The 22,905-nt window shown below is 45.8% G+C and overlaps 1 protein-coding gene across 5 annotated transcripts in view; it reads left to right on the top strand.

Annotated features, from left to right (window-relative positions):
* HUWE1 (HECT, UBA and WWE domain containing E3 ubiquitin protein ligase 1) overlaps positions 1-22,905 on the top strand; it is a 2,445,223-nt gene that overhangs the window by 352,478 nt on the left and 2,069,840 nt on the right. For all 5 annotated transcript variants that reach the window (XM_069645305.1, XM_069645304.1, XM_069645303.1 and 2 more), the window contains exons 12-14: positions 3,650-3,800; positions 3,886-4,013; positions 4,339-4,479. In XM_069645305.1, the coding sequence (XP_069501406.1) occupies positions 3,650-3,800; positions 3,886-4,013; positions 4,339-4,479 (420 nt within the window). The remainder of the gene's footprint in view (positions 1-3,649; positions 3,801-3,885; positions 4,014-4,338; positions 4,480-22,905) is intronic.

The raw sequence follows: 22,905 nt of genomic DNA, 5'->3' as shown, positions 1-22,905 counted from the left end.
AGCTGGTGGAACATGCGTAACAATCTCATGGCGGGGAACCCTTCTGGCCTCCTTGGCCTCAGGCCTGAGGGGGTCACTGATGCGTCTCAAGGGTTGGGGCACCCACTGTGAGGATTTGCAGTTGAGGGGGCCACCGGTCTCCATCAGAAGCCAGGTGGCTCATCAACGGCCTGGAGTTGCGTGGCATCAGGTTACCCCTGAGGGCTTTTGCCCTGTCTCTGAGGGAAGCATGTCCTCGTCCCGACGAGCAACACAGTGGCCATGCACTAACTCAGCAAGCCAGGTGGTGTGCACTCGCCCCCCCCCCCCCCCCCGGGCGATACAGCTGTGGTTTTGGTTACGGGAAGACCACATTTCAATCTGTTCATCTGGCAGGGACATCTAACACCTTTGTGGATGCTCTGAGTAGGCCGAGCACGATGTCGCATGAGTGGGAAGTATGGCAGGAAGTCCTAGAGGAGGTCTTCGCTCTCTGGTGTACCCCAGCAGTGGATCTATTCGCCACAGTGTTCAACAGGAAGTGCAAACAGTTTTGCTCAAGGGAATTCCCAGCGAACGGTGCACTGGGGATGTTTCTGGTGGATTAGACCGCACCTCTCCACTACGCCTTCCCCTCGCTTTCTGGCATCCGTTGGGTTCTCAGGAGGTTCAAGAGATTTCAAGCTACCATGATCTTGATGGGCCCTGGAGGGGCGAGGAGGATGTGGTACTCCGATCTCTTGGATCTGACCATCTGTCAGCCCTCACTGGTTGCCTATATGGCCGGATCGGTTTATGGTCATAAGACAGAAAAAATAAATCGCCCAAAAAAAAATCGCGAAAAAAAGGCCGAAAAAAAGTCGCATTTTTTTGATGTTTTTATTCGAAATGGGGGGGGGGGGGTCCCCCAAACCCCCATTTTTTTTTTACCATTTTTCCCGGACCCCAAAATAAATATATAATTAAACAAAGAGAAATTCGATTTTTTTTTTTTTTCCCTCCTCCAGATTTTGACCGACCACCGGCCGGGATCTGCTAACCCAGTTGGAAGGTTGGATACTCCACCTGACCCCAGAATTTCTCAACCTACATGCATGGCTCTTGAGATGGTGAGGTATGATGACTGGTACCTGTAAGTGCTTGAGATGTTGCTTGCTGCACCAGACAGTCTACATGATCTTTGTTCACGTGCAGGTGGCGAAGATTTGAGGTGTGGTGCAGGGATTGCAACATTGACCCTATCTCTAGCCCCACCACTACAATGATGCAGTTCCTTCTGTCACTGGCCTCCACAGGCCTTCAGGGCACCAGTCAAAGGATATTTGGCGGCTGTGTCTGTGTTCAAGAGGTCCCCAGACCAATGTTCCCTCTTTACTATTCCGTTCATGTCCCAATTGCTGAAGCACATTCTCAATAAGTTTCCACCAACCTCTTTCTTTCGTCCCAGATTGGGATCTTAATCTGGTTTTGTCCTACTTGATGGCAGCACAGTTTGATCCTGTGCACTCATGTTCTTTACAGCCGTTATCCCTTAAGACAGCCTTTTTGGTTGCAATCACTGCCAGGAGGGATAGCGAGCTGTAAGCTTTGTTGCAAACCTCCTGTTCTAAGGTTCTTTCGTGAGAAAGTCTTACTCAAAGTCTGGGCCGGCTTCCTCCTAAGGTGGTTTCAGAGTTTCACCTATCCCAGTTTATCGATTTGCCTGTCTTTAACCCTCCACCACATCCCACGAAAGAGGAAGAGCGGTTCCACTGCCTTGACCCCAAGAGAGCATTAAGCTTCTATGTTGCTCGCACATCCAAGTTTCGGAAGTCAGACCAGTTCTTCGTGGCCCACTCTGTCTCAAAAGGGTACCAAACAAACCCGGTCACCTTGGATTATTTTGGGCCTATCCAAGTGTTAACATTTGGCAGGCAGGGAGTTTCCAGCGGGCATCGGGGCTCACTAAGCCAGAGGAGTGTTAGCCTCTATAGCCCTCCATATGTCAGGTGGCCACTTGGTCATCTTTACCTACATTCACCAAGCACTGTGCCTTGGATGTTGCACAGGGAGCTGATTCATGGTTTGGGCGGGCGGTTCTACAGTATCTACTTGTTTTAAAACGTTCTGCCCTCCTGTTATTTGAACTGCTTGGGGAGTCTATCGAGATTAGGAATCTGCAGGAGAAAAGCTATCCATTGACAGAGAAATTACTTGCTGTAATGATCTTTCTATGGTTTCTTCTGCCGCAGATTCCTAATCGACCCATCCATCCCTGCTCAGAACGTTCTGTGGCTTGTTGCTTCTGTCCAAACGATAAGACATCTGACGATGGCTCTTAGATGACAGCTTCTGTCTCATTCAATAAAAAAAAATCTTATTGTTGTGCGCTCAACCTGTTGGGATTTATCCTTAAGTTTTGTTACTGGTTGATTAGCCTCCTCTTGTGGTTTTTTTCCTACTGCAGCGTTCATGCGTGGAGAAAAAAAGGAGGAACTGAAGCATGGGGCTTAGTGACATGCTATATATGCGACTCCTGATGTTACGTCTGGAGCTTGCGATCCATGTCCGGGCAGGACGGATCCATGGCCGAGTCGAGGTCCACTAAGAACCCGGGCAAAAAGTTTCAGAGCAGCAGAGTTAGATGATAGATATCTAGCAAGATGAGGAATCTGTGGAAGAAGAATCCATTGAAAGGTCACTAGTGTAATTTCTTCTTTTGAACTGTTGCTACTTTCTAAAATGTGATCTCACTTGAGATCACCCAATGTATGTGTTTATAGGAGGATTGATGGATAGGTACTAACTTTTTACTTTACCTGCTTAGCGATTGAAAAGTCCTAAATATTTTTGTACAGTGTTCTTTGAGTTATGTTGGTGTTCTGTGTTTGATCAACTAATATTACTACACCTCCCTCTGTTTATGCTTACCTTGATAGCTTGGTATGACCGAAGTGTCATTTACTCTTCAATTATGGTGGCCTCACATAGTCCTCCCCCTGACTGTTATGAAAACCCATCTTAACATAGGGAAACCAATCTGGTGACCGAGAGGTAAGCATGGGAGCCTCATAGGTGACCGATGCCTTGCAAAAGGGTTGCAACAGCAGGAGAAATTATTGAAGTACCCCTGGCCACCAAAAATAAGTCAGTAATTCAAACATTGAGGGGGGGGTGAGATGCCAAAAAGTACGGAATGGTGTAATGCCCTCACCTTAAGCCATAATTTTGCTACTCTTCCCTATGTGCATTGCTATGTCGGAGTATGGTGCACATCCACGGTTCCATGTGATATTATCCAATAACTAAAACTTGTATAACTAATTTAAAATAACACATGTATTTTTTTTCAATTTGGGTGGTCCCCCCAAGGTGCATGTTTCCCCAGATTTATTACCCCACCTGTTTTAATCACCCCACCACCATATATACTTTTCAAGAAATTCAGACTTTGTATTAGTTATAAAAGGGGTTAGTTGATAATTTGTTAATATCACTGTATACCCACATCCACGTTCCACTTTAGGTCAAGCGATTGAGCATTTTTTCAATAACCGGAGTTCCAAAGCGCTTTTTTAATGTATAGAGAATCCCCAGCTTGACTGGGGTTGTGAAATAATACAAGATCTCAATGCTATGGAAATAGTCAATTAACATGTTCCTTACTTTTCAATCTTGTTCACGTTACCAGGACATAAAGGCTGCTTCTCTAAGAACTCTGACCTCCATTGTCCATTTGGAAAGGACGCCAAAACTCAGCAGTATTATTGATTGTACAGGAACAGCCTCGTACCATGGCTTTTTACCTGTGCTTGTCCGAAATTGCATTCAAGCCATGATAGGTAAACTCATTTAACTTGGTCCGCTTTTAAACTTTGCGAATTGATTTTGTTCCTGGGTGGCTCATGACTAGCTTTGTCTTTGCAGATCCTACCATGGAGCCATATCCACACCAGTTTGCTACTGCACTTTTCTCATTTCTTTATCATCTGGCCAGCTATGATGCAGGAGGGGAGGCTCTAGTTTCATGTGGCATGATGGAGGCCCTGCTTAAGGTATCTTGACATTAGTTTGTGTGAATGCATTTAGGAAGGTGATTCAAACGATCCCTCAAGGTGCATTAGTTGAGGTTTTAGAGTTGTGCATGCTGCAGAAGTGTAATATAATTTCTTTTGGGGCCAATTAGCTAGGGGTGTGACACTTTATGAAAAAATAAATGTTCGTGAATGTCAGATGCATAAGTAGTTGATGAAATGATAGATCATGAATTCAAGAGGTTTTTATCGAAGTCAGTTTATTACAGTTCTGGGAAACACCTTATTTGCAGGCAGAATGTGTCCATGCCTCCATTTCTAACAAAGCTAATGTGTTCCTTTCTAGGTGATAAAGTATCTGGGGGATGAACAAGACCAGATCACATTTGTCACCCGTGCTGTGAGGGTGGTGGATCTAATCACAAATCTGGATATGGCCGCCTTCCAGTCTCACAGCGGGCTCACTATCTTTATTGCCAGATTGGAGGTGAGATTTGCTGTTCTAATCCCTGTGGTTTTGCGTTTTGCTTCAAATTTGGTTAGGGGCGCCCAACCCCCCCACACCCCAATGATGGCATAGATACAATGGCAGCCTGTTTGAGGGGGAGAAATTTCAAATCGGGCATTAGGCCGGGTATGGGGGGTGGCTAGCACTATTGATGTCAGCGGGCAGGAGGGTACAGGGCTGAAAGAGGTACAGAGGATGGATCGGTTAGGATTTGATTGAAGGGAGTTAGGTGTTCAATGGACAGCCTTCTGTGCGGTGTAATTCTGCATAACAAGGATTTAATGAGGTTAGTTGGCACTCAAACCTAGATCCTTTCTAAGTAACAATGGGAGAGTTCCAATTTGACTGGACAGACCTACCCTGGTGCGACTGCTTTGTTTTGCCGATTAACTACACTAACTGGATTGCTAGTATGCCTTGTGAATATAACTATTGACCTTTAAATACATAAATGTTAGCACTTTACAATAAATATTGCAACTACACAGGGGACATCTGTTTCATAAATTGTTGCAATAGCATAGCTGTTATGTTGGTGGGGTTTTACAGAGCGTAGCAGTCATGAGACTGCATTAGGGCATGGATGATGGCTGTGGGGCAACGTGATTGTCTTGGAAGCAAAACAACTAGGAGCAATACAGGTTTGAATCCTGGTCCCGCGCTTGGATGCTAGTCTCCGGTATTAAGCTTGTTTTAAAAGATTGATTGTGCTACTGTTGAAGAGCGAACAATGAAGTAGCTGAAAAATCTTTATGATCAGAAATGATATAATAAAAAGGTTTCCTAAAAGTTATTTGTTTTTACTTTATTCCGCTAGTAAAAATGGGAGCGCTGTAAAAGAGGCCACCTCCCACCCACTGTTTTTTTTTTTAATTGGGACCCATTGAGTGTAAGCTGAAGGATATATAATCATGTTTAACTTCCTTCAGCAGAGTACTAGCAGCTGCATTCCGAACCCTCTGGAATAAATGAGATTAAGATGGTCGGTAGGTAGGTCTAGATAAATGCTATTAAAATCCAAACAAGCTGAAATGAAATAATTCATAACTGAGACATGTGGAAATGATATGAGTATCCAGTTAATATTCAGAAAATGATAAACCATGAATTTGTGAGGGTTGCGATCTGATTCTTTAAGGGCACCTCATTATCCACAATGAATCCTAGATTTTTACCTCCGATTTGGGCTTTTGACCATTGACTAACATATTCAGTCACAATGATGTGGCCAAGTGGCAGTCTGTCATTCATATCGGAATTGAAAAAATAATCCAAAATGACCGCTTTATATCCTTGAGTGTATGAAGATCAAGGTTAAACAAGGGGCAGATCCCTGATGAACACGACGGGTCATGGATATGGGCTGTAATGCAAGTGTATAAACACACCGGTTGCGAGCAATCTATCAAAAAAGAATGAATCAAATCACAAGCTGAGGCATGAATACCTTGATTTTCAAGTCTGGAGTATAGAATTGGAAGATCTACCGGGTTTGTACATGATTTGTACTGCAGATCCACCTCCAAGCTTGTCCTTTATGTGATCCAGGATAGTCCTAGTTCTACAGATGTAAACTAATATTGGTCCATATTTTAAAGGCATTCCTTTTCAGCAAAGTCCTAAATTTGTGATGGCACCACTCATTCCAGCTGTTTCACCAGGAAAAACATCTGGGAAATGTGGCAAGAATTGCCCGTTTCCGAAGAGTTTGAGGGCTTTGGCAGTCAGTCTTAACTGCATGTCTACAGGCAGCTAAAGTGCTGAATGAGTTAAAAGCAGTTCAAAGTATCATCAATAGTAGAGGAAAGTGAACACTTGCCACCTTCGGTGGGAAAATATTTAGTGTGGCGTACAAACATTTGGCAAGGAATAGTAGCAGTAGTAATCTGTTCCTCAATGACTGAAATAATCATACATGTTGTGGGCTGTGCTGATATTGGATCCTCCCACAAAGATGTAGTAATGTCTTTGGGATTAAAAATGCTCACCCAAGGATTATAAACAAGATTCGAAGGGATTGTGTCCTCCGACGTATTCCTTAATCTTTGATAATACGTTTCCAGCTTGCTGGCCTCGGAATTTTTTTCTGTAGAGGGCGCTGCACGTCGACGGCCGCCGAGTCGATGTTCCTCGACGGCCACCGTATCGGCGCCGACTTCACCATGCCCATAAATGGACGCGCTGCGTCCGTTGCTCGGTTCCGTTTTTCCGCGCTTCGTGGGGCCTCGTAACGTCGTTGCTCAGTTCAATCAGGTTTATCTATTTCGACTCGCATATTCCTTATCTTTCTCCATGGCTTATTCATCAGAACCGACGACGCTGCAATCCGGCTTCAAGAAATGTCGAGACTGTGGTAAAAAAATGTCAATAACAGCTCCACACAGGGTCTGTTTATGGTGCTTGGGGTCCGAGCACCATTGTTCGGAGTGTGAGGACTGCATGTCCATGACGGTGAAAGCCCTGAAGGAGCGAAAGGGGAAGCTGGAGAGAGGTAAATCGGCCAAATCCTCCTCGAAGGTTTCGTCGGCTGAGTCGAGGCATTCGTCTCCTTGCCGTCGAAAACACTCCCATTCTAGATCTCGAAGCAGCTCCCACCATTCGTTGAGATCTAGACACTCAAAAAAGAGATGTCGAAGGTCCCATTCCTTGTCTTCGGTGTCCCCAGAAAGTTTCCTGTCCCACCAAACACAGTTATCAAGCTGAGTGGGAGGAATTCAGATAGGAAATGTTAAGCGTCTTCGAGAACGCGGCCTCGACCCCCTCGAAGACAGCTGAGGGTGATACCCCCGGTGAAAAACTCAAAAAATCAAAACGCTGCGAGTCGCAGCACCCGGTGAAACATTCCACCCGAGAGCGCCATGAGCCATCCGGTAAGAAGGCACCGTCGTCGAAGGTTCCTTCGTCGTCGAAGGTTCCTTCGTCGTCGAAGGTTCCTTCGTCGCACGGGTCGGCGCCATCGACGCCGTTGTCGAAGGGTTCCTCGACGCGTCTATCGACTCGACGCCGATGAAAGAGAGGACCAAGGCTCCACAGCCAACGGTGTTTTCAAGGGCCTCCGGCACGACGCCGAGACCGTCGTCGATGCCCTCGAGTAGGATCCCGATCCTCTCGAGTTCCTCAAGACCCCTTCCAGTTTTTTCGCCGCCTTCGAAGCCTGTTACATCGGCGTCGACGACTTTGACATTTTCTCGTCCAATAACGACGAGTTTGGCTCCTTCGGCCCTAGAGATGGGCTTTACTCCATTTCAAAGATCACAATACCCTGGTCTTTCTTCAATTTATGAAGAAGGGGAAGACTCTGACCAGGAAACATTTGGTTTACAGAGATCCACACTGCCTACTGCAGAGGATTTCACCTCTGAAGAAAGAAGGCTGAAGGAACTACAGGAGTCACTTCATGAGGCAAGTGGACTTGACACTTCCCCAGAAGTGGAATTTGTAAAGCCAGACCCAGGGGAACATGCCGAAACACCATATAGAACCCTGATGGCAAGAATAATCGAGTTTATGGGTTGGTCTGCGTCTTCACCTGTTTTCCAACAGGATGATCTAACAGATATATTGGACAAAGGCCCACAGGAGGACCCGGTGGTCCCCTTCCATGCAGCCCTACAAAGACAAATTGCATCCAATTGGGAAACTCCTGAAGTTATCCCAGCAGTCAATAAAAGATGGTCGACAAAGTATAGGGTAGGGGCTGCTGACCCTGAATACCTGTCCAAACACCCGACCCCAGAGAGCCTGGTGGTTCAAGCGGCAACTTCATCCAGCAGTAGGACTGCTTACCCTACTGTCCCACAGGATAGGGATGACAAGAGGTACGACTCTATGGCAAAGAAAGTCTTCTCTGCCTGTAGTATGGCGTTGAAGTCCATCGCCACCTGTATGCTCGCCAGGTTCAGTCACACACTATGGGAGTGTGCTTCATCAGCAGCTGACTGCATACCCGATGGAGAGGAAAAAGAAGCCTTCCTTAACATCATTAAAGATGGCAAAGATGCCATGTGCGAATCACTTCAAACTGGCATCGATTCCGCTGACAGTATCAGCAGGGCCATGGCGGCAAGTACAACAATCCGCAGGCATGCGTGGTTGCGAAAGTCGGGCTTTGCCCCTGATGTACAGGCCAGACTTTTGAATATGCCCTTTGACGGCTCTTCATTATTCGGGAAAAAGGTTGATGACAGTCTGGAAAAGTTAGACTTCTAAAGCAGCAGCAAAATCCTTAGGAGCTGCTATCCGCCAAACTCCTTTTCGCCCCTCAGGAACCTCTGGGAGAGGAAAGTCCTTTCGCTACTATTCCGCATTCGGAAAAGGCAGAGGACAGCCGGCTCAGAGGCCAAAGGAGATCCACCCGAGGTGGACGGGTCAAAGGTACTAAGACCGCAGCAGGTGCCTCTTTACCCTCGGCATCTGCATCAGCTGCCCCCAAACCACTCTGAGGCCTTCACACACAAGACACCTGTAGGGGGCAGGTTAACTCGCCATCTGACGGAATGGCCGGCTATAACGTCAGATGCTTGGGCGTTAGAGACAGTTGCCCAAGGTTACTGCCTACCCTTTCTACACATCCCTCAGAGTCATCCACCGGGGAACAGCTCCCTAAAAGTTCCAGATCCGCTCCTCTTGCAGGAAATTATGGACCTGCTAGAGAAAGGTGCCATAGAACCGGTACTTGTAGCGGACGGGAACAAGGGCTGGTACTCCCCCTACTTTCTCATACCAAAGAAGGACGGAGGACTGAGACCCATCCTGAACTTACGAGAATTGAACAAGTTCCTCAGGAAGGACAAGTTCAAGATGGTAACTCTCTCAGATCCTTCAGGCCCTCCAGCTCCAGGACTGGCTGGTATCTCTGGACCTTCAGGATGCTTATTTCCATGTGCCAATCCATCTCAAGCACAGGAAATACCTGAGGTTCGCAATTGGCAACTCTCATTATCAATTTCGAGTTCTGCCATTTGGGCTGACCTCCGCCCCATGGGTCTTCACCAAGCTGATGTCGGTAGTGGCGGCGAGTCTAAGGAGGAAAGGGATCCACGTCTATCCCTACCTGGACGATTGGCTGATCAGGGCCGTATCTTCGGAACAGGCCCAGACCCAGCTAGATTGTCTGCCTCTTCCTTCAGACTGGGCTTCTCCCTCAATTTAAAGAAGTCACCGATGATACCATCTCAGAGACTCCAGTTCATTGGAGCAGTTCTGGACACTTCCCTGGGAAAAGCCTCGCCACCAGAGGTGAGGGCCAAGATATTCTACAGATGGTCAACAAGTTTCAAAATGCCCAGCGTCTCCCAGCCTTCGACTTTTTGAGGTTGCTAGGCCTCATGGCATCCTGCATCTTCCTTGTGCCAGAGGCTCGCCTGAGAATGAGCTCTCTTCAGTGGGCACTGAGAAGTCAGTGGTCCCAATCCTCAGGGAGAATGACAGACCACCTCCGGATTCCGGACAAGGTAGCCCACGACCTTCAATGGTGGGCCTATCCAGAGAAAATCTTGAAAGGAGACCTGTTTTGGCAACCATGGCCGGAGATAACAGTAGTCAGACGCCTCGCTCACAGGGTGGGGAGCCCATGCCAACGACTTGACCATCAGCGGTCGTTGGTCTCCATCGGAGTCCAGACTACATATCAACCTATTGGAGCTGAGAGCGATCAGACTAGCGCTGAAAGCTTTCCTGCCATCAGTACAGGGGAGAAATGTCCTGATAATGACGGACAACACGGTGGCCATGCACTACCTCAACAAAAGAGGCGTAGGATCACTGCCACTGTGCAGAGAGGCAATGCAGCTCTGGTTTTGGGCAATTCAGGATGGAATCTCTCTATCGGCAGTCCACCTTGCCGGAGAGAAGAATTTGACAGCGGACGCTCTGAGCAGGCAGAGCACAGTCTCCCTCGAGTGGGAGCTAGCTCAGGAAGTCCTTCAAGAGATCTTCGCCCTTTGGGGAACCCCTCAGGTGGATCTGTTCGCCACAAGCACCAACAGGAAGTGAGATCTGTTCTGTTCAAGGGAAGTTCCCCCGAGAGGTGCTCTAGGAGATGCGTTCGTAGTGGACTGGGAGTTTGCACTCCTTTACGCATTCCCACCAGTCCCTGTTATTCCTCAAATCATCAGGAGGTTGACAAGATTCTGGAAAACCATGATCCTAATTGCCCCGGATTGGGCCAGGAGAACGTGGTACCCGGACTTTCTACATATGTCCATCTGCCCTCCAATCCGTCTGCCACTCAAAGAGAATCTTCTCTCGCAGAAGGGAGGTCAGGTTCTCCATCCAGACACCAGAACCCTCAACCTTCACGCTTGGCTTCTGAAAGGTTGAGGTACAAGGATTGGGATCTCCGTGATGACGTCATGGAGGTGTTGCTTTCGGCCAGAAGACCAGCAACAAAGTCTTTATACCGCTGCCGTTGGAACAAGTTTTGCAGCTGGTGTAGGGAAGAGAATATCGACCCTTTTTCATGTGGTACACCAACAGTGTTATCGTTTCTACTCTACTTGGCAAACTCAGGCCTTCAAGTTGGCACTGTAAAAGGCTATCTCACAGTGCTTTCTATCTTCAAGCGCACTGCGGAGGAACCATCGTATTTCAAAATTCCTCTAGTGGTACAATTTCTCAAGGGTCTAACTAATGTTTACCATCCAAAACCATTCTAGGTTCCATTATGGGACTTAAATTTAGTCTTAAACTTCTTAAGGGGCACTCCATTCGAACCACTTCACTCTTGCGCATTGAGATTTCTCACACTTAAAACTGTCCTACTGGTAACACTAACATTTGCTAGGAGGGTGAGTGAGCTACAAGCTCTCTCCTGTAAACCCCCCACATACAATCTTCCACAAGGACAAGGTTGTCCTACAGGTGAAGCCTAATTTCCTCCCAAAGGTGGTTTCTGAATTCCATATTACTCAGAAAATTACCTTGCCTTCATTCTATCCTCCTCCCCATCCGGGGAAAGAGGAGGAAGGGCTACACAGGCTGGACCCTAGGCGAGCTCTCAGCTTTTACATCAGCAGAATGGCTAGGATCAGGCAAGCAGACCAACTGTTTGTAGGATACTCGGGTCACAAGTTGGGACTACCCATAACAAAACAAACCATCTCCAGGTGGATTATTTTGGCCATCCTGGAATGTTATAGACTAGCAGGGAAAGAGCCACCCCAAAATCTCAGGGCTCATTCAACCAGGGGTATCGCAGCCTCTTCGGCTCTCCAGAGAGGGGTACCGGTCCGGGACATATGTGCGGCTGCCACATGGTCGTCCGCACATACATTCACAAGATTTTACAATCTGGATTCCTCCACTGCTCAAGAGAGCAGATTTGGCAAGGCCGTATTACATTCGGTCCATCCCTAAAGGGATACATAACACTATCACTCCCTCCTCCAATTACATACCACTGCTATGGGAGTCTATCAAAGATAAGGAATACGTCGGAGGACACAATCCCTTCGAAGAACAGGTTACTTCTTACCTGGTAACGTTCTTTCGACGGGATGTTCCTCCGACGTATTCCTTATCGCCCCTCCCATCCATCCCCGCAGTGATAACTTCCCTTGTGTTTGCAGCTTTCGCTCCTTCAATGTTACTAACTGATTCAGGCATGTCTTTTCTTATGCTACAAAACGGAACTGAGCAACGGACGCAGCGCCTGTCTATTTATGGGCATGGTGACGTCGGCGTCGATACGGTGGCCATCGAGGGACATCGACTCGGAGGACGTCGACGCGCAGTGCCCTCTACAGAAAAAATTTCCGAGGCCAGCAAGCTGGAAACGTATTATCAAAGTTAAGGAATACGTCTGAGGAACATCCCGTCGAAAGAAAGTTACCAGGTAAGAAGTAACTTGTTCTTCTCCAGCATTGGATCTTTCATAGATTCACATGCTGTATTAATATTCCCTGTTGTCGGGCTGGGAATCCTCGGTAATATGGAGCAGTTTCATTTTCACAGTGAAAATGCAGATGGTTTAGTGCTTCAATATAGTCCTTGGTGGGTCGTATTGCCCACTGCCGGTGGAAAAAGCTTCCTTTGCTCAACCCCTGGCGGCGATCTTTAGATTTCTTTTTTACTGCACTTTTAGTGTTGGGAGTCCTCTAAAAAATCTCTCTATTCAACGTTGTCTTCAATCTTCACACAAGCTTTCTTGTTAAGCCACCGTTTCTGGAATCCACAACTCTGCCAGCCTCTGAGGTTTGCTCCTGTTTTTAGTGGCCACCGCATTAGAGCAGATTCTTGTCTCTGGCTATGAGGCCTACATTCAGCATGGCAGAGACCAAGAGGAAGAGCTTCTTCAAGGCCTCTCTGCGGTGTAAAGAATTATGTGGAAGACCTCAATAACAATTGCCTCTACTGCCTACACCCAACACGCGCAATCCAGGGCTGTTCCATCTGCCAGACATTGTTATTGGCCCTATGTTCCTGTGATCTGCTGATGCCTGCTTAATCCCCATCCCTGTGGTTAAATACTGTCAGATTGGGGGCAGTTCCTTTCCTGTGGTGGCCGCTGGTCTCTGGAATACCCTGCCAAGTCTTCTCAGACACGGTTCGCCACTCACCCTTCTGCAAGGCATTGGACATTCACCTCTTCTAATTGCTTCTGCCCCACCTTCCTGCGAGGAACGCCAAGATGCCTCCCAGGGGAATGTCGTGTTTTTTTAAATACCCTTACACTACAATAATGAAATACTCTGAGATGGCTACTGCAGGTTAGTGGCATGGCTCAATGACGTCGGGGTGTGGGGGTCTCTGACTGTATCGGTGCACAGTCATGCCTTGCCCAGGCGGAGCAGTCCAATCCAGCACCCTCCCTCAAGCAAAGAGGTTGAGTTTGCATGAAGAGGAGTCCTGGAGTAGAAAGTCTAAAGACACACTCCAGAGGCTTCCGCACAGTCCTTTTCAGTGCCTTTGACAAAGGACCATCATCAGCGACTGCACTAATCACTCCGGCATCTCAAGGTAAATAGTCATCAAAATCATCAACCGCATTCCAAGGTACCAAGTATCGACAGGAGAAAGCTTTGATGACAAACCATAAGTATTAGTCCACGACACCAATTACTGGCCGAAAATCTTCAACCACGACCCTGTCCACAACATTTTTTTTAATCCATGACTAACGTGAAACATGCTGCACCTGCAATGGCTTAACAATCTGCCCTGACTGCCTTATCTAGAACCCTGTGTCCTTTTCCCCCAACATTACGGATCACCCCGGCTAAACAAATCTAGTCCGCCGTTTCTGCTGGAAGACAGTCCATTCAAAATGGACTGATCTGGAGGTGCCTTTGGGAGTCTTGTGGCGACATTGAAGTGGAGCACTCCAGCCCAAAGTTGGACATGCCCCCTCCAAGTCCAGTTCCTGTGATTTAGGTAGTTCCAGCTACCATTCCTGCAGCCCTAATTTCCTCAGTGGAGCCTCCCAGAGAACTTTCTATGGTAATTCCCTCCACCTGCAGTCATTGGTGTCTGAACTGGAACAGACACACTCAACCCACACCTCAACCAACCCCACTTTGGGTGCCTGCTGCCCCTTCTTGGCCACTCAGTCACCTCCCACCGCCTGTCCCGGTACACAACCTTACAGATATGGAATCTGATGATGTTGCAGGTGATGCCTCCGCGCACTCCACAGGCATTGGATGACTTTGACCTAATCCCTTAGGACAGCAAACCGGATGAGGCTCCTCTTCGAGATTCCCCACTGGATGAAATTGGTTGCTGCCATGCTCCTTATGTCAAGGGCCATCAAGATGTTTGGCCTAATCCCAGAAGAAAGCCTGCTCTACCAGCGACATGAATGACCAAGAAAGTAGATTAATGCAATCCCTTTGCTTGAAGACGTATGGGAGGGTGGTCTGTTAACCATGACAAACCCATCCTGCACCTCCCAAGAAAGAGGTTTGATGAGAAATATAGGGGGCCTGACTGAGCACCAAAATTTCTGACACAACCCAAACCAGACTGTGGTGTCTGCTGTGGCCTGTAAGCATTCCTCCACTTGCTCCGTTCCCCCCAGACAAGGAGGGTACGCATCTGGATGCCTTCGGAGAAGGTCAGGAATTCAAGGAGGCAGCATTCTCCCTTCGCAAGGGTGTGGTGGCTTTGGATCACGTGATCTGTTGTCATAGACACCAGTTTAGCTTGGGAATGGCACTTACCTGGGCTGGTGGGGCTGGTTCAAGGCCACCAACTTTTGAGCAGATGTCCAGGTAAAGTTGGTGGACATGTCAGATGAGAACTTGTAGACCATCCGCCGACGGCGTGCTCCCCTTGGCACGCTGCAACAACATAGCCAGTCCTTTTGGTCAGGATCAGGTTTTCTCCAGGACAAACTAGGGCCCTTCATACCAGTAACTCTTGTAAAGGTCCATCTTACCCGGCTACAGACATCTACAAGACCAAGTCCCAATCTTACCGGGGGAAACGGACACCACCGCCGTTCCTCCGATACCATGAAGCGGCCATCCAAAGAAACTGGACCTCCTGCGTGTCCGGCCCCCCCATGTTCACACACTTGTGGAGAGGTGGCTCTCCCATGTCAAGTAGAAATCCATCACTGCAGATGGATGGGTGTTCTCCTGTATAAAGCAGGGTCACATGCTGGAGTTTGTCTAGCGATCATCCACCATTCCTCCCATACAAAAGCCAGAGAAGCATGTCCATCTGCTACTACAGGAAGTTCAGTCGCTTCTGTCCAAGGAAGCCATCAAGAGTCCCATCAGTGGGGAACAAGTATATTCAGGTGTAATAGAAAAAACAAGTAGTTGAAGGGCCACCCTAGACCTTCGGGTCCTCAACAAATTCCGAAAGACTTCAACTTTCAGGATGGTAACGTGTTATCCCCACTGCTAGAAGGTGGTTTTCTGGCATCCCTGTTTCTATAGGATGGATTTTTCCCCATCCCTATTCATCGAACACTGCTGCTACCAGCGCTTCAGTGGCAGGCTGGCACTACCAATTCAAGGCGCTGCCCTTTGGTCTGCTGTCGACTCCTAGGGTCTTCACCAAATGCCTGACCGCAGATGTGTGGTACACCTTCGTTGATCAGGTGCACATGTCTACCCGTACCTAGGTGACTGGCTAGTGCAGGTGATAGTTTCCTTGGTGGCCCAGCATACCACACAGACTATCCAATGGCTACAATCACTCAGCTTCTCAGTGAACCTTCCAAAATACTTTCTGACCCTGTCCCAGCAGGCTCTCTAGGTGCTCCATTGGGCGCACGTTCATGTGTGGCGACTCCCTCAGAAGAGAGGGTACAGTCCCTTCTGACCAAGGTCTGGTTGCTCTCCCAATGGCTTCGGTCTTTCTCATAAAATCTGTTGTGGATAATGTCCTCATGCATTTATCTCCTTCAGCATGGCAAGCTCTGTATTCGACCTCTCCATGAGTTCCTCGATGCGGTTCCTTGGAGGACAAGATCCTTCGAATGCACCAGTTCAGGGATGTACTATGCTGGTGTTCGGCCTAGATTCACCCAATACAGGGTGCTCCTTTTTGCCTGCCCCCACACCAACCCAACGTCACAACAGACACCGCCTTAAAATGCTAGACTGCTCATGCAGGAAACCTACATGCCACGGGTCTCTGGATAAGCGAGAAGTCTCTCCATGTCGGTCTTCTGGAGCTGCGCACTGTCCTTTGGTTCCTCAAGTCCTTTCATCAGTGCAGCCATCGTGTGGTGCATATCTTCACGAATAACACCACCACAATATGTGCAAGCAGGGACGGCACCAGGTCTCTGCCTAGCTACAGAAGCAGACTCTATGGCACTGGGCGCTGGATGAGTAGAGGTTTCCCCTTGATTTTGTGAGGTCCAAAGCTCATCTGGTCTGCAGGAGTAGATAAATCCTCCAGACACCTTCGACTAGCCCTCTACAATCTTTGATTTTACGACTGCAGAGTTGGCAACCCTGGTGGGGGATGGGGTTGGGGGTGTTAAGTGGCTGAAACAAAAAATGGTCAGATCTCTGCTTGCCGCCCAATGCACAACTGGACGCTGACTGATGACCAGAAAGTGAAATACAATCATTAATCATCAAACCTAACCCTGCCCTGTCCTCACTGTATGTTTAATATATTAATGTTAACTCTCAAATTACCAGACAGCCTTTGCTAAAAGCTGAAAAACTTTATTGAAAAAAGTCTGCTCCTTTTACTTGTCTTGCTTTACCGATTTTATCTTTTTTCTTTGAGTGACTTTCAACTCCGACATGCTTGTTTTGTTATAATCTTTCTGACTGCCAACTGTTTACAATTTAGGATCTCTTCAAAAGGTTTGCTGCTTGCTGCGATAAATAATTGTCCAAAACCTTGGTCGGATCTTATAATGCCGTCTGTACCTTCCATGCTGCCTTGAAACCTTTGTGTACCTCTTTGACTCTAGTTTTGGGACCCATGCAAAATGGATCTCTATCGGTGCCCTCTCCGGCTCCCTATTCTTCAGACAAGCCCTTCGGAACAAAATGCATGATGTGAGCGTGAGTCTTTAGATCCTTTCCTCTAGGAATATCAATGCTCAGAGGAACGCGCTGAAAAAGTATTTTCTGGAAACACACTTCCAAATTCAATTGCGCGCCATAGTTAGAAGTTAGTATCAGTTAAATGGGTGTCACCTGCCCAGGTTGCTGGGGTCATGTATTTACATTAATTGTGTCTAATACTCTAACGGAGCACAATACTGTATTTAAACTTATTTTTTTAAATATAATTTTATTGTTTTTTTTCAAACCTTTAAAATGTATATACATACAACATACAAAACAATCAATTATAGCGGTTCCTAGTCACACTCCTCTTACACCGCCATGTCTCATTTCATACAATTTCAAATTTTACAATCCCGTTTGCTCTACTGGTGCCATCATCAGACGATTTTCAATTGACTCCAGGACTCGTGTTAATGGGAGTACCAATTTGAAGTCCGTTTCTTGAAACATCAACTTCCACCATTCATCTGCACATAAGGAGGGATGATTTTCACTCCATGGACCCAAGTGAATTGTTCTTTCAGATCTTAACTTAGTGCAGAATAGCACTAAGTATTTGAGCGATTCATTAGCTTGCAAACAGTCTACCTTCAGGTTTTAGGTGCTCATTACTCTTCCATGAACGGAGGCGGTCGGCAGTTTTAAAATTTTTTAGTCTAAACAGAAAAAACAGCCTACGTGCTTGCGGATCTGGGAACAAAGTAATGTAGCGCTGCTGACTATTAAAAGCACGTATCTCCAGTGGGACATCACACATTGACTTAGCCGCAGATCTTTCGATACTTTTTTTGTTCCCAATCTGCGCGCCAGATTTTGAGTTTTGCCACATCTGGGTTTTCCTGGAGCGTATCGACTTTGATATAATAGTTCTCTAGTAACACTTCACATCAATTCGACCACATTGAAATGTCATTCGAGTTGCCAGCCAAAACGTTGTAAAAGATGTCAAATTGAGGAATTTTCGCCCGAGTACATATTTTGCGATATATATTTAGCGAGCTCCAACAAATCCTGGCGTGAATCGATATTAACGATAGTTCATATTGTATGCATGCAGTCTTCACGCCCTTCGGGAGGGCTAGTACTTTCGACCAAAAGCAGTTCCTGAGTGAATCCCAAGTTTCATAGGAGCAACCAAAGGTGTTTTCTGCCCTATATGTCAGCACAGGGATTACCTTTTGGTGGTAAAATGCCAAAACAGGTTTGAGTGAAAATTTACTTTTTTGGATAAGTGCCTGGCTTGCAAGTTGTTTACATTTTCTTTTTTGTTTCAGCCTGCCACGGCCCATCATTAATTGATGGACTTATTATCATTCCAAGGTATTTTTTACGCTAGAAGATATTTGCAGAGCTTCTTGGCATAAAGTCCATTTTGTGGTTTGTCTGAGCGGCCCCCATCCGCCGTTTAGATTTCGTAGAACCAATATTTCACATTTTTTAATATTGATCGATAGATTGGATGTAACGTACTGTTGAACAGCGTTTAGTTTTCTTTGTAATCAAATGGGCGTTACATCCAAGACGATCAAATCATCAGCATAAAGTAGCCAACTTAAGTGTGATTTGGCTAATTTCGGCGGAAAAGATTTTACTACATCTAATGAGTCGCCTATGTCCGATATAAAGAGGCAGAATAATGCTGCGGCTAGCGGACTCCCCTGTTTGACTCCTTTATAGGTATTGATCGCTTTGGATAGTAGCCCAGTTTGATCCAATCTCACTCGAATTGTGTTATTTGTATGAAGTTCTTTAATTGCAGCTATTAAGTCTGACGGGCATCCCCAGCGCTGCAATTATTCCCACAAGATCGATCTATCAATAGTGTCGCATGCATATGAGAAGTCTATGAATGCTAAATAGACCTTCGTATTCGACTTTATCGCTTCCATTTTGATGATATTTAGCAATAATAGATTCAGCGAGCATCCCACCTGCTTTACAAATCCTGATTGGCGATTGTCCATGTGGTTCGATGTTAAAGCCCAAGCTACTAGTTTTTGTTGTAGCGTAGTGGCATAGATCTTGCCTAATACATCCAACAGTGCAATTGGGCGATCATTTTTTTGGGTTTGATATATCGCCTTTTTTGGAAACCGGTACAATAATCGCGGTCTTCCAGGATTTTGGAGTCTGTCCGATTGTATTTACTCGATTAAATAACATTACACAGATCTCCGCCCATAACTCTGGATGTAATTTAATAGTAAAATTTGTCAGACCATCTGGGCCAGGTGCTAGAGTTTTTTGCTTTCTTAATGATGGTCACTATTTCATCTTTTGAGTAACAGTGCCCAGTGTTGGAACATTTTGTTTGCAGGGCCATCAATTGACTCATTTGCTCTGTTTAAGCCTTCAAAATGGGTTATCCAATCTGATTCTGACACCATACATACTTGTAAGGCTTTTTGTGGGGCATGCAAGTTATTAATAAGCTTCCAGAAATCTCGTGTTTTTGTTTTTTAGTACCATCATATATTCTGCATCATTTTGAGTCATCACATGCTTATAAGATTTTAACCAATTTTTGTATCTTTGCTTAGCCGCCTTTACATCGCGCTTACATGTCCGATCATTCAAGCTTTTCAATCTTCTAATTTCTCGGCGCATTAGGCGCTTGTGTTTTAGCAGCTCCAAGTCGAAGCAATGTTGGCGTTCGAAGATCATATGTTGAAGCCCAGTTTTCTTGATTTTAAATTGTCAGAAGATGGTCGTATTCAACATTTGGGCTAGCGTTGCAATATTGGTTTACCAGATTTTCCCGATCGTGTGTTTCCAGTCTTAAACTCACTCTATTGGACTCAACTTGGATTTTATGAGGCCATATATTGAGTGATGGCTTCAAAGTAGTTATAAATTCAGCTACTAACATATTATGGTCACTTTCTATTTTCTTTTAATAATTTTCAACGATTTTATCCGTGGATGTAGGGCTTCTGATACAAACATATAATCAATAGTTGGCGTCAAACCGTCACAATGCCAGGTAGAGGCTGGAGGCATATCATATATTTAAACTTCAGGAAACAACTTTTGAAATGTTCAAAACTTCTTGACTTTTGCTTTTCCCCGCTTTACTAATTAAATTATACACATTTTTTGCCTGCACTTATCTGTCTTGCTAGATCTTCCGGACATCATCTTCCTTCCTTAGATCTTATTCTCTGACGCTTGGAGGAACTCTGTTAGCTGTGACCTTCTCTTGTCAAGGCTAGAATGAAAGGCAGTTTAGAATCTTTTACAAGATTCCCAATTACTTCACTGATACTGTTAAGCCTATCAACTTAGTAAATCTACCCTGCCATCTTGGACAGGGATTTCTCCAGTCTCTTGCATAACCAATATTAAGGAGAAATGTACCTTTGCCAAATACCCCATACTTAACTAACACTACTCCCTGCACATCACACATGCCTTGCGTACCCAGACCGACACCTTTCCACCTACCAGGTCCTCGGAACACGATGACGGATTACCTTAGTGGGGAACTTTGCACCTGTCACGAATGTGAACTCCATGAGTCTTGGCTCTGTTGCTAGAGCACTCTAGAAATCGACATGCTTGCCACACACGACCTCAAGAGGTGCTCAGCCTTTACCAGTTGGTTTCCTCATCCAGAGAGCCTGTGGGATGCCTTCAAATTCCCCCTCCATGGTGCCACGATTGTTAAAAATCAAAAATAGTGTTTTTCCAGCACACCTATTTTGGAAGTAAAGATTTCTGATGCTTGTGAATCTGCTTAGAATCACATGCTGTGCATCTGATCCTGTGGTAATCGCAGAGTATTGCATCTTTTTTTTTTCGAAGATTGGAAAGGGACGTCGACAGGGGTGGGACTATAACACTATTCCTAACGTGACTTGTAGTGTCCCCCAAATCCTTCATGAGTCAAGGTCCCTCCAGATTGTTTTTTCTGCCTTGTCGGTCACTTGATGCGGTGCTAGTCTATCGAATTATATTGCTATTTGTCTCTTTGGCTCACTTATTACCAGACAACCTCAACTGTTTGACTATTCTGCCACCCTCTCGACGGCTGTTTCCTCTCCACCATGGCCCTCCGGCCCAGCCTTGAAGTAGGGAGAGTGGGGGCAAGTTTTCCGTCTGTTCTCTTTGAGAATGCCTTTTCCTTGCCTCTCCTCTTCGTCTGGCTGCTTGTTAGGCAAGATTGTATACAGTACCCTGTGGGAGACTGCACCAGCCTTTTCGTCTTGGCAAACCCAACCTTTGGTATAAGCATGTACTACACAAGTTGGTAGAGTGACTGAGCAGCCAGGCTTATCTCAAGGGGGGGCCAAGGTGAGCTGTAGGGTTCTAACATAGTCACAGTGACGGGTATTCAAATAAACACGCTCTGCTTCTTGATTAAACAATTATTTATTAATTTAACTGTCAGTTGAATAAGCCTTCTTTAGAAGGGAGCAAATATATGTAACACAAAAATATACTTCAAAATGCACTCTCTTTAAATCAGTAGATACCCATTTGGGATTGTTAGGCACAGTTTGTATGAAGTACCCTCTGGGACCACTACCCACAACTCTGACTACAGGTATAGGAAACCCAACCTTTGGTATAAGCATGTACTACAGTTTTGGTAGTGTGGTGAGCGGCCAGGCTGATCTCAAGAGGGGTCAATGTGAGCTGTAGTGAATGCCACAGAGATTTACAGTTATAGGTATTCAAATAAACGCTTACACTCAAGGTTTCTTGGATGAACAATTATTAATTCATCAGTCAGTTAGAATAAGCCTTCTTCAGAAGGGAGCAATATAATAAAACAAATGCACTTCAATACCGTACACTTAGTTTCTAAATCAGTAAAGACCCTTTTGGGATGGCCCACAGACACAACCTACACCCACAGGTGACTTCAAGAACTAGGGTGCTGCGGACAATATCTTACTGTTGACATTTACTCTAAGAATGCCAATCAATTAAGCATTTGTTATCTAATTGTCCTGGTACGTGGGATCTGAGAGTGGCTAGATTTGTCCACGATATTCACTGGTTGAACACTAATGAATTCTGGTACAGACTATCTTCAGGAAATGAAACCTTTCTGACTGCTCAGATTCCTGAAGTGGTCAGATTCCTGAAGTATTTAAGCCTGGGTGGTAATATAGAAATTTAATATGGGAAGTTGTGAAATTGAAGTTCACTTTTATGTTGGAGTATATGTTTTTGGATTGTTTTACGATTTATGATTGTTTGTCTTTTTCCCACTTTTTTTTTTCTTTGTCAGAACTTTTGTATAAAGTGAATGTTTTATGTTTGAGCCGAGTTCAGTTTTGGCTAAAGCACAGTAAATAAAAAAAAATAAGAATACTCTTAGAAGTTGGCAAAAGGAAAAGGTTATTAAAACAAGAGATACTTTTGTATCCTCCAAGAAGAGTCATACAATTCAATAGGCTAAGCCAAAGTCAATGGGCAAAAGTCTTGTATAGGATGAAGCACTTCTGGTAAATAAATGGAAAAACCTTTGCACAAATTCTTAGGCGTCTTTGATGAAAAGAAGAAACGCATGTAGGGCCACAAGCTGATTAGACTTGTGAGTTGTAAGCACTCTACAGTAAGAAGTTAGTTATCTCAGACTTTTTACAGTCCCTTAGAAATGAAGAATAAAATGCAGCTGATGACTTATGTTCCTGTGCAGCTCTGCAGATCTCGCTGAGCCTCAGTCGTGGGGGACAAGAGGGAGGACGTCTGAAGACTCCTGCAATGCACTTAGACGGTCAAAACTTGCAACCGACAAACTTCACTTTCACTGGCTGTTCAGTGTTTCAGCTCCTTAGGTCTACCGCAAATGGCAACACCGCGGTTCCAGGCTGTCGAGATGGACTTTCCTTGCTTCCGGGGTCCCACATTCTGTTGGGGCTCAGGCTCGCTCAGTCCTGCTTTTTGGGGAGTCCAGAAGATC

Source organism: Ambystoma mexicanum, chromosome 2p, assembly GCF_040938575.1.
Source record: "Ambystoma mexicanum isolate Mex_15411 chromosome 2p, UKY_AmexF1_1, whole genome shotgun sequence".
Lineage (NCBI taxonomy): Eukaryota > Metazoa > Chordata > Amphibia > Caudata > Ambystomatidae > Ambystoma > Ambystoma mexicanum.
Note: the sequence above shows the minus strand (reverse complement) of the source record. Positions and strands in the feature narration are given on the sequence as shown.